Source organism: Falco peregrinus, chromosome 6 (assembly GCF_023634155.1).
Source record: "Falco peregrinus isolate bFalPer1 chromosome 6, bFalPer1.pri, whole genome shotgun sequence".
In the NCBI taxonomy this organism is placed as follows: domain Eukaryota; kingdom Metazoa; phylum Chordata; class Aves; order Falconiformes; family Falconidae; genus Falco; species Falco peregrinus.
Genome location: NC_073726.1, coordinates 1,481,021 through 1,495,627, shown reverse-complemented (window position 1 = coordinate 1,495,627; position 14,607 = coordinate 1,481,021). Strand labels below are relative to the sequence as shown.

The window sequence follows — 14,607 nt, the reverse complement described above, 5'->3', positions numbered from 1 at the left end:
CTTTAACTTCAAAACCTGGTGGGTGTTAATGTGATTGCTTTTCCTTGAAACTTTTCTTCTTTGCCCACATACCTCTCAAAGATAATGTATTATGGAAACCACTGCTGTTACGGACATGTCCATCTGCAAGGCTGTAAAGTTTCTTTCCAAAATACAGGATTCTGACCAAATACACTTAGATAATATAGCATTTTAAGATAAATTTTAGAAAGTTGTTTAGAAAGAATATTTTATATGGGGGTTCAGTAAGACCCCTAACTCATACTATGTGGTAATGTTAACTGGTATTACATTATATATTGAAGAATAAATGCGTATTTCCTCCAATATTTTTTTAAACACCACCACAGCCACTTCTGCATAACCAGAGTGGAAAGGCTTTCCAAACCAAGGATTTCCTGGGCTGGAACATACCAGGCTGAACATGCAGGAAGAGCTGGTCTCTCTGCAGCTTTTAAAATTTGAATATTGTCATATGTCTTCTCGTATTTACCCCCAACATCAAGCAACTAACAGGAATGATGACAAACAAGCTTTTAAGGAAGTGTGGGGGGAAAAAATAAAGGCAGGCAAAACCCAGAGGTAAACAGACATTGCATAACCTTACTGTGGCTTCCAAAAACTAGAAAAAACAATACCACATCTGTGTCTCGCAGGACTCCTATTCAGCATATCGCAAAGCCCCAACGATATGCTGATCCACCAGCTACTTTTGCGGCATAGCAGAGGCTGTACTGGACTCCTCCCGAGTCCTCTTGCCAAAAGTCTTTTAGTGACTGCTTAGGCAAGGCCGTGTTTCTTGGCAAGTGTCACTTTTCCTCTTTATTTTCCATTAATATTTGTGTCCCGGGTTGTTTCTTTCTTCAGTGCTGGCAGTCAGCTAAGGGTTATGTACAAGAACTTAGCTGTTTCCAGTTTTATGGCGTGAGGTTCAAGAAGATAAGCCAACGCATGGGGAAGTACTGGGTGTCTATAACATTGATATACTTCTCCTTTTGGGGTGGAATGAGCAAACAGTGTATTATTGGTTCAATCACTAATAACTTATTACATTGGCATTTTAAAAGAAGTAATAATGATGCCCTTTGACAGTAATTTATCCATTAATTTTCTAAATAAACAGTGCAATTTGCTGCCTAGATTTTTACACCTAAAGAGAAAAAGCAGTATTATTACAAACAAAGAAATGCCTGTTAGCAAATACCTTGAGAAGTGACATCATACTTCTCTGCAGAAACTGATTTTATCTCCATTGTGACTTTATGCAGCAATTCGATTACTTGGACCTGCTTCATGAAATCGTGTAGCATTGCTTTTCCACAGCCCCTAAGATAGGCTTCTAGGATGACTGCAAACCTCTGCTGGTAATGCATGGACTGGGCAATCTCACTTCTTAAGAACCAAAACAAGAAGTGACCAATTCTTTTGTTCTAGAGGTAAAGAAAAATACTACAATCAGCACACATTTCTTGACAAAGGGTTTTAATAATGCCATAACTTCAGCGCAAGTTGGCTGCATTTTGAAGTACTTACTCTCAAACCACGTTTTAGCAGAAATCTGGCTAATGCGCTGTCATGATATGGCTCAAATTTCACAGCCTAAGTAATACAAGCATAGAAGACATGTTACTAACACATTTATGATCCCATTGCACTTACACTTTACCACTGACATCTAGAGAACACTGCAGCAGGAGTAGAAAATGTGTAACAAAGCAGGTCTTTTGAGGAAACAAAGTCGAAAAAAACAAAGCAAAGCTTCTTTGTGTCTGATTCAAGAAGCACTTTTTCTTTGCAACAGGTTATTTTCAGGTATATTATTAATGACAAATAAAGCAGTGCAGAGAGTTGCTAACCAGCGAGACTGATCCGAGCATATGAAGGCATGTGAACAAAGCAGCATCATTCTCAGGGCACAGCAAAAACCAACAAGATCAGAAAACAGTCTGTGGTCTGACTGACACTGTGAAGGCTTAAAAAGACTACTGGCAAATGAAATCATGTATTTGTAATCACTCTTTTAATACAAATTTTCAATAATAAAGCACTGGGTTTTTTTATTTATCCACCACTTTGGGACTGGGGTGCTAGGGTTCACTGCTGGCTTCCGCAGCAAGCATGGGATACTGGAGCAGTATTTTGGAGCACCTAATCTGGCCTTTAGCCCCTCACTGAATGACAAAACAGAATAAAGGCTCTGATACACATCCTGTATTAATGGAGTACAATTAAGAAGAAAACTTCACCGGAGCTTTTTTAATGACTTGTGAGCACAGATATGTTTTTTCTCTTCCAACAGCCGCTCCCCTCCACCCAAGCTCACAGATATTTCCAAGCTAGCACCAAAAAAGGGTGGAAACAAAAAGTCAACAACTTTTTTTAAGTGCCAGGATTGGACTTTTTTTGCTGTTATTCTCTCCCCCACCCCAATAACCAAGCGAATTGGTCTGCCAAAGAATTATCATACTTCTAGGTACTGGGCTGTACCAGGGAACTTGTCCACTTCAAGTGTTTTTTCCAGCAGCTTCTTCCCTGTTGCTTGAGGGACTTAAGTTTATAAAAGATTTCTATTAAGATTAATGGCAGGAAAAAAAGTATGCATGTATATCTCATGGCAAGAAAAGAGAAATAAGAAGCATACAGTCTCTGGAACAGTCACAAAATTCCTGTTGTGGACTGAGGGGGCTGGTGAATGGCTTCAGGTTCTGGAAACAGAGCACCAGGAAGAGGCACTAGAAAGATTAAGGGAAAACAAAGGGATGTGCAGAGAGCTGGGTGCATGTAGTATGCTCAGCTTTCAGAAGCAACAAAGTATGCAAACTTCTAGCGATAGTTCTTCAACAGAATATAATGGCTCTTTCAAGATCACTTTGGTCTGCAGCTTGCAAAGAAGCAACCGAGCCATCAGCAGAGGTCTACTAAATTCATCAAACTCATGATAGGGTTTTATAAACTCTTACAAGTACTGCAGCACACAGTTGTAGTTTTTATTATTAAAATATCAACACTATTTCTGAAATAGTAAATTGTCCTATGGGTTTATTCAACAGAAAAAAAAAAGAAAAAAAAAAAAAGGAAAAAAACCCCACAACCCAAGCTTTTACAGCCAAATTTCTAGAATGAACCAACTTACAAAAATGTTACAAAGACTTGTTCTTTCCAGCTGCTGGCGAACAGACAGACAAGAAAGCCAAGCACCAAACTTGCCCTTCTACAGTTCCTTAATTCTGCAAGAACTGTCTTGACCATCTCTGCAATACTGCTTTATCTCCCCAAGCAACACCATCTTATTTAGGAAAGATAATGAGAACTCATAAACGTAAACTGATTTTAAAATATATAGACCCTTTTACTTTGTGTACGGCATTATGAGATACAAGGCGTTTTTAATAAAAGTTATTTTTCACTGCAATAAGGCACTCAAAAGCAATAATTATTACATAAATTCAAACAGATCTGCTTACAGTTCCAAGAAAGCCTAGTAAAAAACTAATTCTGGTATATACTTTACTGAATGTTCTTGGTGTATATCCCTGAAAAACAATTTAAGAATGAAATACAGCCAAGCAACCGGCCATTGCTTCAGAACAAAACCTCATTAGATTAAAGGTAGCAAATGTATTTTAACATAGTATTAGAAAAAATTATTATGCGCATCCTTATTATGCTTAAGTTTTAGATATAATTATTTTAAAAGTCAATCACATTTTTCTTTTTTTCTTCTTCTTATTGCCCCACAAAGTCAAATATCAGCATTTGAAGAGCAATAATAAAAGCTACCCATTAAAACCCATTCGCTGGCACTCCATCAGGTCCCTGCACATACCTTTTCTTGTCAATTCAGCAGAAGAGCTTTACTCACTGCCATATACAACCAGTACAGTCGTTGGTGTTTGGTTTAAAATGGATTGTGCTGTACTTTAACTATCCTATCCATGTTTTATCAACTGCACAGAGAACAACAGATCTTTATAGAAAACTCAATAGGTTTATTTATGGCATGGCTGCTTCCATTTGGGATAAATGTGGGGGGAAATAAAATGTTTGTTTGATTTCTAACTCGAATGGGAGGTAAAACGGGAATATCCTTTGCAGAGTGAAATAAGCCATAAAGCTTTCATGAAGGCATGCACATGAAAAGTGATGATTGTTTGCAGAAGAGGCATCTCAGATGTGTCCATTAGAGCACAGGAATGGCTGACATCCATTCTCCCAAAAATTTGGATTTTCAAATACACTGTGGTACCAATAAATTTCCTGCAGGATGCTGATGGCCCATGCTCTGTTGTTAGCCAAGGAAGGAAAGCAAGGAAGGAGCAGAGAGGTAAAAGCTGGGATCTAGTATTTTTTTTCCTTTTGGGGGATGGCAATCTTTTTATTTCTTACTACATGTCTTACTAAAAATGAAGTTAAGCTACTATGATTTTATGCTACAGTAAGTTAAATTACTGTTAGAGAGATTTATTTTTAAAACTCTCCAGATCTGTATTTCCTGAAAACAAATAATTTCAAAAACAAATGGTAGAAACCCTAGTATTTCCCCCATTCTCTCAGGCACTTTGATATCAACGAATCACCATCCCAAACTCCTAATTTGGATATAAAAGCGAATAAAATTGCTGAGCCACATGTAGACAGCAAAAGCTCACAAGCCAAGCATATATATAGCAGTAGCTACGTGGGAGGCCCAATGAGGTAACCGTAGCAACTCCCTTGGTTAATGCAGAAGTGCATAAATTCTGCCTGGGGAGCCTAATCTTCAGACAAGCAAAGACAAGACTAAGAAGGCTTTGTTTAAAGCACTACTGATGTGCAGCAAAATCTGAAATACTAACTTCATTTTCCTGGGAACCCGGGCTCTCTCTGAACCCACAGAAATTAAAAGCCCAATCCCGCAGTTTCCCTGACTGCAGCAGTTCCTTTTTTTTTTCTTTTTTTTTTTAATTTTGAATGCCAATTTTGTCCTCTGATTCTCTGAAAAAGTGTTTCCTGCTCTGCAGGGCAACAGCCTTTCCTCAGGAACCAGTGCCCTGCCAGGTGCTGGGAAGCCTGCGGTGCTGCCTTGCTTCAGGGGATGCATTTACCAGGAAGAACTGCAGGGCTACACCTTTCATCAGCCATCAGACACAACTTTACCGCTGACAGGCTGCCCAGCTCTAGCACTGTGTTGCAAAAAAGCAAACAAACCGATTTTCTTGTATAACTGATATAAACGCTTCAAATCGATACAGTGGTGATTCACTGTCTTTAAAACCACAATTTTTCACCCAACTTCCCAGAATGAATTAATCTTACTATGGGGTCCTAGCAACAATTTATTTACTTTTTAAAATTTTTTAGAAGTTTCTAGTTAAATCTGGTGCCCTTATAAGTAAAAGACTGAAGTCACTGCAACATGCTGTGTAACTACACAGTTATTCTTGACCTAAAACCCAACCCCAGGTTGATCTTCAGGCTTTGCCCATGTCAACATCTGCTTTTACTTTCTTTCTGTCTAAACTCTTTCTAAATATTGCTACAGCTGGTCAAAAATTCTTCAATGCTGTGTGATTCAGACCTGATAAGAACAGAATTAGAGACAGCACAGTTAGGCTTTGCTCCCATCATAACTGTGCTAGTGTTGACAATTTCCAGAAAAACGTACTACTGTAAATGCAAGATATGAACTGTAAGACACAAGCCTACAGTAACATAAAAATAACAACACAGGCAAAAGGTGAAATGTAGAAAGTGTGTTTTGGGTTAATTTGGTTACTACCACTGCTTTGACTAAATGCCGGAGACTTCAAAACCAGGGATTACTAACTAGTGTTACCAACAGGGGAATGATGATGGGGTCATGCAAACATTCCCAGAAGGCAGAGTTCAAGCATGCAAATACACCTTACCTGCACAAGCTGTAAAAGATAATGAAGAACATCATCATCTTCTAAACTTTCTAGTTTCTGAACTGCCATTGCTCGGACGTTTTCATCCGAAAAGTTACAGTCTAGAAGTTGCATTGTGAGTCCAACATCTAAAGTGCTTTGATCCCAAACCTCCTTCTTAGCTAGCAACTGGTATGTTTTGGCCACGATTTCTTGTTGTCCCCATTTCACAGAGCTAAGCAGCTTAGGATATGCCTTGGGGTGCTTTATGCTTTCATATCTAAAGTGCCACAACAGTTCTTTGTCCTCAGGAGAAAGTGGATTAAGTGGGTCAGTTGCTATGATCTCTTCAAGTTGCTTGCGAAGCTGGTTGGGCATTTCAGCTCGTGTCCTGTCGCCCTGGGAGTCTGATGTTATCCTGTGCTTGGGCAAGGCAATTGGGTGACAATATTTGTCCAGCACAATAGAGATAGCCATTGAGTTTTCTTTATCTGGGTTAGTTGCTGATGTGAGTTTGTCTGCATTGATACTTCCTTGTTCTTCTCCCTTGCCTGGAATTTTCCACATGTGGAGCACATACTCCCCACTGCGTAGCAAGAAACGGTGATCTATCAACAAAAGATTTACATAATAGAGAAGCTGAGTTTTGCATTTGGAATCAGAGTTGGGGGACTCATGTGACTGAAGGTTGGTCTTTGTGGACAGTCCCTGTGCTTTGCCGCAGTATATCTGAAGATTCAGGAGTGCTCCTTTAGGCAAATCTTTGATTTTGATATCAAACTCCAACCAAATATTCCACAGAACCTCCTCAGTAAAAGGCTTTGATGAAGTCCTCCTCTGTGAAAGGAGCTGCTGCCCATGTTGAATGTTAGCCTCCACAAACACAGTAAGATCAGTATTTCTCGGTAAAACTGGAATATCAATGCCAATTATTTTCACCCTAAATTTCCTATTACAATCCCACAAAGAGATAGTGAAGACTCTCTCATGATCTTTTCCATCTATAGTCAACTGTTCGTGATAACCTGTAACTCCTGTACAGTCATCCACCAAGGGCCACTCCTCCTTCTGAACCTCATCCTCACTCGGGTCAGGGGGGTTGTCTAAGACGAGGTGGATTTCTTCCCCATTCTTAAGGCACTGTCTTATCCAGTGAAAATCTTTGATTGGTGTCTCTCCAGTAATGTACTCATCTCTGCCACAAATCCTGAGAACAAAATCCAGTTCGCTATGATCTTCAGGAATGTCCATCAAAGACTTTTTCTTTGCCATTTTTGTGAAAAAGCTGTGGAGAATCGTATCTGGAGTGTCATCTATCGACACTTTAATTTTTTGGCTAGTTGTTCCTCTATGTATGTTTATGAAAATGTTATTATTAGTGATCTTTTTAAATAAATATTCTGGGAGTGGCTTAGATGTAGTCCATGGGTGCATTGCATACAATTTAGGATCTCTACAGGCTACCTCTATCATTCGTGGAGTGACTAATCTGCGACGGGTAAATTCTAGTTCATCATCATGCACATTGCTTACATCAGTGACGTCATAACCAATTAAATTGTTAAGTTGCCGCTGAAATTCCTGAACTTCTTCTGATGGTTTCTGTTTCTGGACAACATAGATCTTGCCTACCTTTTTCTGTAGTACTTTCCAGTACAGTATGCAGTCCAAGGTCTGTAATACTTGATGTTTATCATAAATTTCATACCACTGCCCTTTCTTCTGGTACTGCAGAATAAATTGATCTGGGGTGAACGCATGGTAGAAGTCTGTGGTTTGACTCATCTCTATTGCACGCATCCAAATCTGTGCTTTCATTTGCTCGACTGTACAGTTGCCAGCTATTTCAAGTAACATCATTTCCGGTACTTTAGTATGTTTGTTGCTTGTAGGTAAAATGAATTCAATGGATATCAGTTCCATTGATGACAAACTACTCGATGTACAATGAGGTTTCATTCTTCTTCTCCTTCGTTTGTTTTCCTCTCTCATAACAACAGGCTGTTCATAATCCCCCAACTCCATGCCAGAAGAAATCTAGCAAAACATACAAATACTTGATTAGTTTCTCATTTACATTTTTCTTTACTCTTCTTTTTTAAATCTTCTTAATTAAAATCACAGGCCAGTCAGAATCCTGCTATATATATGCTTTTTATATTTCCCCTGATTTTCTGGTCACAAATACTTGACTTACATAAACCACCTCAGATGTAATATATTCAATTCAATACCAAATATTAAAAAAAAAAACAAAAAACCCCCAAAAAAACCCAACAACAAAACACCAACCCTCCAGTGATTTAATAATTAAAACAGAGCTCTTAAACAGCCTTCCCAGATTTCACCAAGGATAAGCAGTCTGACTCTGTATTTCCTCCATAATGATCTGTTCTTGCTTCTATTGCTCAAGCACTGATTATTCTGCTGCCTCCTCTGTTTTGATGCTGCTGATATTAACATAAGTGTATTTTCATAGAAATCAAAAGCCATGCTACTGTCTACGAGCAGAAAGTGGCCCTACCAAGCTCCAGGAAAGCAAAACATCAAGCAATTTGTTTGCAGGCTGGACAGAGGTGAGCCTACTCCCACTTTCCTCTGCCTCTCTTTTTAGCGATGAGGAATAAGACTTACACCAAAAAAAGCCCTTAGGATTCAAAAGTCAGGGACTACTTCTGAAGACAGGTATTTAACACGCCTCTAAATTCAAGCCTAGTATGCATAATGTGCTTATTTAAACTAAATCAACTCACCAGACTGATAACATCCATCCATTTTTAAAGTAAATACTTCAAGTATAAACAAATAGTTTGTTACCGAAGAAAAAAACCTCCCAAGCTGATGCTGATTTATTACTCTATAAACCAAATCACACCTAGAACACCTGTAAAACAACATCGAACAAGAATGGCCTACCTTATCAGCTTTCAGTAAACAAAAAATACTGTTACAGTTAATCCTCACTGAACAATGTTAAAGTGGTAATTATTCACTGAAAGCTTGGAAGAGGAAGGCAGCACTGACCGAGCATGGTTGCACAAGCTAAGTTACAGAAACACACTGAACTTTTCCAGACAACGCTTTTTATACACAAAATCTTTCTCTTAACTGCTGGAAAAACTAAATCAAATATACCAATGCCTTAGCAGATAACAAAATAATAAGATGAAAATGTAAAAGGTTAAACTGAAACAACATAGCATGCTAACTAAAATTCTTTTTTCAAGTTCCGGAAAGCAACAACTATGGACGCACCACCTCTATAACTGACAAAGAACAAAGAAATATTACCTGCTTATAAAATAAAGGCTGAATTGCTGAAGAAGATTCATTTGTTTTATAGCTGAATTTCCTATATTTTTAAAGGAAGATCATTCACAAAAAAAGAAATTCTTTGTTTAAGTTGTTCTGCTTTTCTTGCTCGCCTTCATATCCAGATGCAAAGGAAGTGCTGCACTTACCAGGAAGGAAGTTTTAACCAAGTTGATTATACATATGATTGCTCATTTAAAAAAAGGTCAGAATGCTTTTCCTGTTACAACATTAAAAATACACTAACAGTACACCGATTTAATTTTAACACACATGCACAGAAGACATGCTTAAAGCCTTTTAAAAACACCTAAGAATAACCCAGGCAATAAATCTAATGAATCCAAATAAAACATTTTAAAAACAGTATATTTTGGAGAGCCTAACTACTTTATAAAAGAGTTAAATAAAAATAGTAGATAAAAGACAATTAAATCCGCAATGTTTCCTTATTTTTGTTTTCATGTTGATAGCCCTTTGAGGTCTCCCAACTTAAACCCCTGCGAGTTTTTAAAGCCAGTCTCTGTACTGCCAAGGTATCTTGCAGGGTAAACTCAGCAATAGAACTGCCAGGTCATCTTCCTCCTAATATTTTCAACTCACTCATTTATGATTAAAAACACACAGTGAAATCCACTAAATATGATATTTTAAAATTTGGGAAGAATTTAAACTATGGCCTTTAAACCCTAATCCTTGTGGTTAACTACAACCTGAAGAGCTGTTCCTTTACTAAAAAAAATCCCCACAGGAAAAAATTGGAAAACATGTACAAATCAGAAAGAAAAGACAGAAAATCCTCTAATTGTATCCCTTTTCTTTATGACTTTTCCAGTGAAACACTGACCATTTTGAAGAGCAGTAACATATCCTACAGCAGTACATAGCCTACAAAAATTAAGATTTTTGAGAAAAAAAAATCTGAAACAACTGAGAAGTCTTTTAGCAACAGTGAAATGGTGATGTATTTGTTTTGTTGTTTGGTTTTTTTTTTAACATATGCATGCTTCCTATCTTGTAAGGCACCTTTCTTATTAAAAAGGAGGGGGAAAAAAAAAAGGGCTCTCTGTATTGGCAAAAAAAAAAAATCTGAGTCTCTTACCTGCCTCCAATATGCTGCTTACAACCTCTGAAATTTTCAGATTTTGCCAAAGTTAAAAAAAACCCCAGAGAATACCCTCCACCATAGATGTAGCTTTTCTTTATCAGAGCATCATCTTGCTTCTCAGCTAAGACTGACTTCTTTTTAGAGGTTCTTTTTTTCAGGAAGTGAGTTTGAGGAAAACATACTCAGTCTTAGCTCCCTCTATCTTTTAGAGCCAGGATTTGGAACTTCGCAAGGCACTGGTGAAGTTGCCCCAAACATTTTGTCACTGCCACGAAATCTACCCATCTTGCCCAAGACATCTCCAACACTCATCCTCTGCATATGTGCAGCCTGTCAGCATTCATCAGCCAGTCTCTGGGGCATCTCAGCACTAGACACCACTTTACCCTCTGGACGTCCTCTCATCTGAAAAAAGCACTCAGTTGCTGGAAAACTTGAGCACCTGCAACCTTCATGGCAGTGCCCAAGATGACGGAGAAGATGGAAGCAGACAGTTTCACATAAAAAGGAAAAGGAGCTGGAGGGGTAGGAAAAGGAGTAATGCTGAAGGGGAAAATTTATTTTTCAAAACCTGTGTTTTCAAATTTCTTGACTTTGGAGAGCTTACCTTTGCAAGGCTTTTTCAGAATCTGTCTTCTGAAGTATAATCTCTAAAACATGTTGCTTATTTTTCAATTAAACATAAGTAACTAGCAGTAAGGGGGGGTGGGGGGGTCACACCAACAGGCTACATAGATTTTTTTGCAAATATCCCTCATTCTAGAAGTTGTGCTGACCCTATTAAGTAAACCTGGGCCAATTTCATTGGGTTTTGCCAGAGCTAAGAAAGCATACTGATTTAAAATACCCTCATCTTGCCACCATATGCTATACACGTAAAGATCAATTTTTCAAACACATATACTCAAATATTCCATCTCCTGCTAAGCTATTCTAGCGCTACCCCATTGACCAAGACTATCAAGACAATCAAAGGCAGCAACGCTACCTCAGACAGCAGAAAACTGTACATTGCTCAAGAAATGTAATTGTTTGACACACTTATCCACTTAAAAAGACAGGTAGAGCAATATTGTGAAAGGTTCAGATATTCCCCCTCAAATTGCAGCAGATACAATGCAAAATGTATGACACTTGTGTAACCGCCCATACAAGACTGTCTCTTCTCCCACATTCATTTGGGCTGTGACCTGTCATGTCTAGGCCAATCCAGTCCAGTCCAGTCTCCATCTCCAGTTCAGCTCTGACCCTTTAAAAGCCAATTCTTGGAGGGATGACTGTCTCTAATCAGTCTCTGCAATGACAGACATAAAAGTGTCCTCATTCAGAGGGTGACACCAAATTGTATCTGTTTTCTACTAATCCATGTGTAGCCATGACAAGACAGTATTTTCTCATGGATATGCATCAGAAAACTTTGATGTTTATAATGGAAAATCATTTAAAAGAACTTCCTGAAACCTTTGTCATGCCTAAGCATTGCTTAAAGAGTATTGACACTTCTATATGCCTACTGCAACAACACCACCACAAAATTTTAAAAAATCACTCTTTTAAATTTATAATTCTGATAGGCCTCATCAACCCCGAATTTCCCTGTATTAGAACTGTGGTACCACTGGTCCACGAATCCTGATGGGATGCAATAGAGCAGGAGGAGGTGGGCCTGTAAAAGGTAGCTAAGACAAGCAAACAGACTTGCCTTTGTCTTCAGTCGTATTCCTATCACATCACTCAGGTCAGCAAACTGATCATAACAAGAACAACCACAAAATTTGGTTAATTTTCAGCTGGATCAGTTCCTTGATCTGACTCATCACTGCCAGAAGTGGTTTGGCAGGGGAGGGAAGAGAAGGGAAGGGAATGGAGCCAGCGCAGTTTACGGTAACCGAGACTGAAACATAATTCACAGCAGGATTAGGAGATAAATTCATGAGTAAACTTGTTAAATGATTTGAAAACACTGGCTGTTAGATGCTTTAAAGAGACAATGTGTTACTATCATTAATTACTTTGCATATTCTGCTACAAAAAAATTCCAGATTATCTGTCAAGCTTCACTGCTTTGTTGGGACTGTGTTAAGAGTTTTACCAGTTACTTATTCTTCATTGGTTATTTTAATGCTTATTCTATACTAGTTCCTGCTTCTGCCTTAATCCACTATGCGAAAACCTTATTTTACAATTATTCTTTTCACTTTAGTGTGAACTTTTTCCCAGACAATATAACCTGCAAGAAAGCAGGCACTTCTGTTGGAGTAAGTCTCACCTCATGCACACATTATGCAAACATAATAATGCGTTAATATTCACAAAGTTTAAAGATAAATTAGAAAAAGAACCAGAACGAAAATGACCGTACATGACCTGAAGTTTTCCAAGCAGCATACCGTATCTACTCGCCAGCACTGTCTTGTAGCAGAGGACTGCTTTGCGTTTGCTGGGTAGGAGTACAGTGTATCTTCCCTACATCTGCGATGATCCAGTGCTGAACTACATAGGCAAGATACCCTAAGCATGAACACAACTGCCAAACCCACTTTGCTTGATTCTTTTGTGGACTTCTCCAGCAACTAGTAGCTCTCATGGGAATTAAATCAGAGCAGGTTCCCATTAGCTAGTAAACTTCATAGATAATACAGTCACATTCTTAATCAAAAAGTACACAAATCAGCAGATAAAGCACAACATCTTGGTCAGGAGGTTGTCGAGTCAATCAGATGCCTGTTACGGCTGCAATACTTTCAGCCCCCCCCCCCCTTCACTACAGACCATTGAATATTTTGGTTTCTGCAAGAGATACCTATTGGGGGGCACTCCTGGAACGAACAGTGACTTCTAGCTGATTCCGAAAACTTGGGTAAGGATTTTGGCAAAGCTCTGGTTAGCCAGAGTGACACAAGTGACTGGGCCATCTGCCTTCAGCCCAACACTTTGCAGAGCTCAAGGCGGGTAGATGGCAGCTGTGACCGACACCAGCTCCCAAATGCCCTCGGCTGTTATTTCAGGTGATTTGTGGTGGGGGAAGGTTTTACAGTCTACACGTACTGGATAGTCACAAGAGGTTATTATTTGTTGGATAAGGAAACACAGTTGTTGTTTAAAACCCGCGCTGTAGCAGAGATGACTCATGGATCGTAAGACCCGTGGGAACTGTTACGGCTGTCTAGCATGCTCCTTCGCTTTGCACCGTGTTATCCGGCACTCCAGCAGTTCCCTCGGCAGGTTCCGCACCACACCTGTAACTCCTGCTCGGGCCTGGCTGTGCGCGGGGAGCCGGGCCGCTTGGAGCCAAGGCCGGGCAGCCCAGGGCGCGGCGGTGGGGGCTGCAGCGGCCGCTGCGGGCTGACCGCGGGCAGTCACACCTGCCCGGCTGGAAGGGGGCTCTGGCCCAAGCGCTCCGCTTGCGCCCAGCCCGGCAGCCTCGGCGCGGCGGGGAGCAGCGGGCCGAGGCCGCCTGCCTCACCCGGCCCCGCCGGCCGGGCCCTGAGGCCGCACCCGCCCCGCCCGCCCGCCGCCCCGAGATGGCGGCCGGGCCGCGCCGCCCCGCAGCGCCCGCGGGAGCAGCAGCGGCTCCGCATGAGGGCGAGCCGCGCCCAGCCCGGCGAGGCAGCCGGGAGCCGCGGGGAGCCGGCCGGGCGGGGCTGCCCACCGCCACCGCGGGGAGCCGGGCCGCGCCGCCCCGGCCCTGCGCCCCCGCCGCCACCTGCGAGCCCGGGCCTCGGGCAGCGCTGGCCGGGGGCAGGGTCCGCAGGCCGCCCCCGCCGGCGCCCGGGACGGAGCTACTCACCGCAGCGGCGCGGCCGCGGCCCCGGCTCCGGACAGGTGTTTTCCTCAGCAGGAAGCGGAGCGGGCCGGGGGCCGGAGGGGAGGCTCCATGGCCGGCGGTAGGCAGCTCCGGAGCCGCCGCCAATCACACGCCGGGCAAAGAGGGAACCGGCTGTGGGGCCTCCCCGCCCCGCTCAGGCGCCGCCGCCCTGCCCCGCCGCGGCCCCGGGGCGCCGGGCCCCGGCCCCCGCCGCTGCCACCGGCCCGAGCCGCGGCCCGCCGAGCCGGCTGCCGGGGCCGGGCCCGGGCCCCTTCCCCCGGGCGAGGCGGGGGCTCGGGGGAAGGGGCCGGCGCTGGGCCGGGACGCTCTGCGGGTCCGCGGAGCGCGGTGCCCGGCGTTGCCGCCTGGAGGCAGCGGGCAGCCCAGCCGTGGTGCGGGGTCCGCTGGCCCGGTACGGCCACATCGGCCGCAGTGCGGGTGTCCCCGCCGGTAGGGTGAACCGCCGCTGCCTGAGCGGGGTTTAATCGCCAGCACAAGGCACGCAGGACGCG

At 42.1% G+C, this 14,607-nt stretch overlaps 1 protein-coding gene across 5 annotated transcripts in view; it reads right to left on the bottom strand.

Moving 5' to 3' along the window:
- PIK3CG (phosphatidylinositol-4,5-bisphosphate 3-kinase catalytic subunit gamma) overlaps nucleotides 1-14,384 on the bottom strand; it is a 35,931-nt gene extending 21,547 nt beyond the window's left edge. For 2 of the 5 annotated variants that reach the window (XM_027793773.2, XM_055807548.1), the window contains exons 1-4: nucleotides 8,621-9,140; nucleotides 5,889-7,904; nucleotides 1,534-1,599; nucleotides 1,205-1,430 (exon numbers count right to left, since the gene is read on the bottom strand). In XM_027793773.2, the coding sequence (XP_027649574.1) occupies nucleotides 1,205-1,430; nucleotides 1,534-1,599; nucleotides 5,889-7,904; nucleotides 8,621-8,638 (2,326 nt within the window). In that variant the 5' untranslated portion in view covers nucleotides 8,639-9,140. The other 3 variants (XM_055807547.1, XM_005242326.4, XM_027793772.2) reach the window with 3 other exon arrangements.
- Nucleotides 14,385-14,607: the final 223 nt, after the last annotated feature.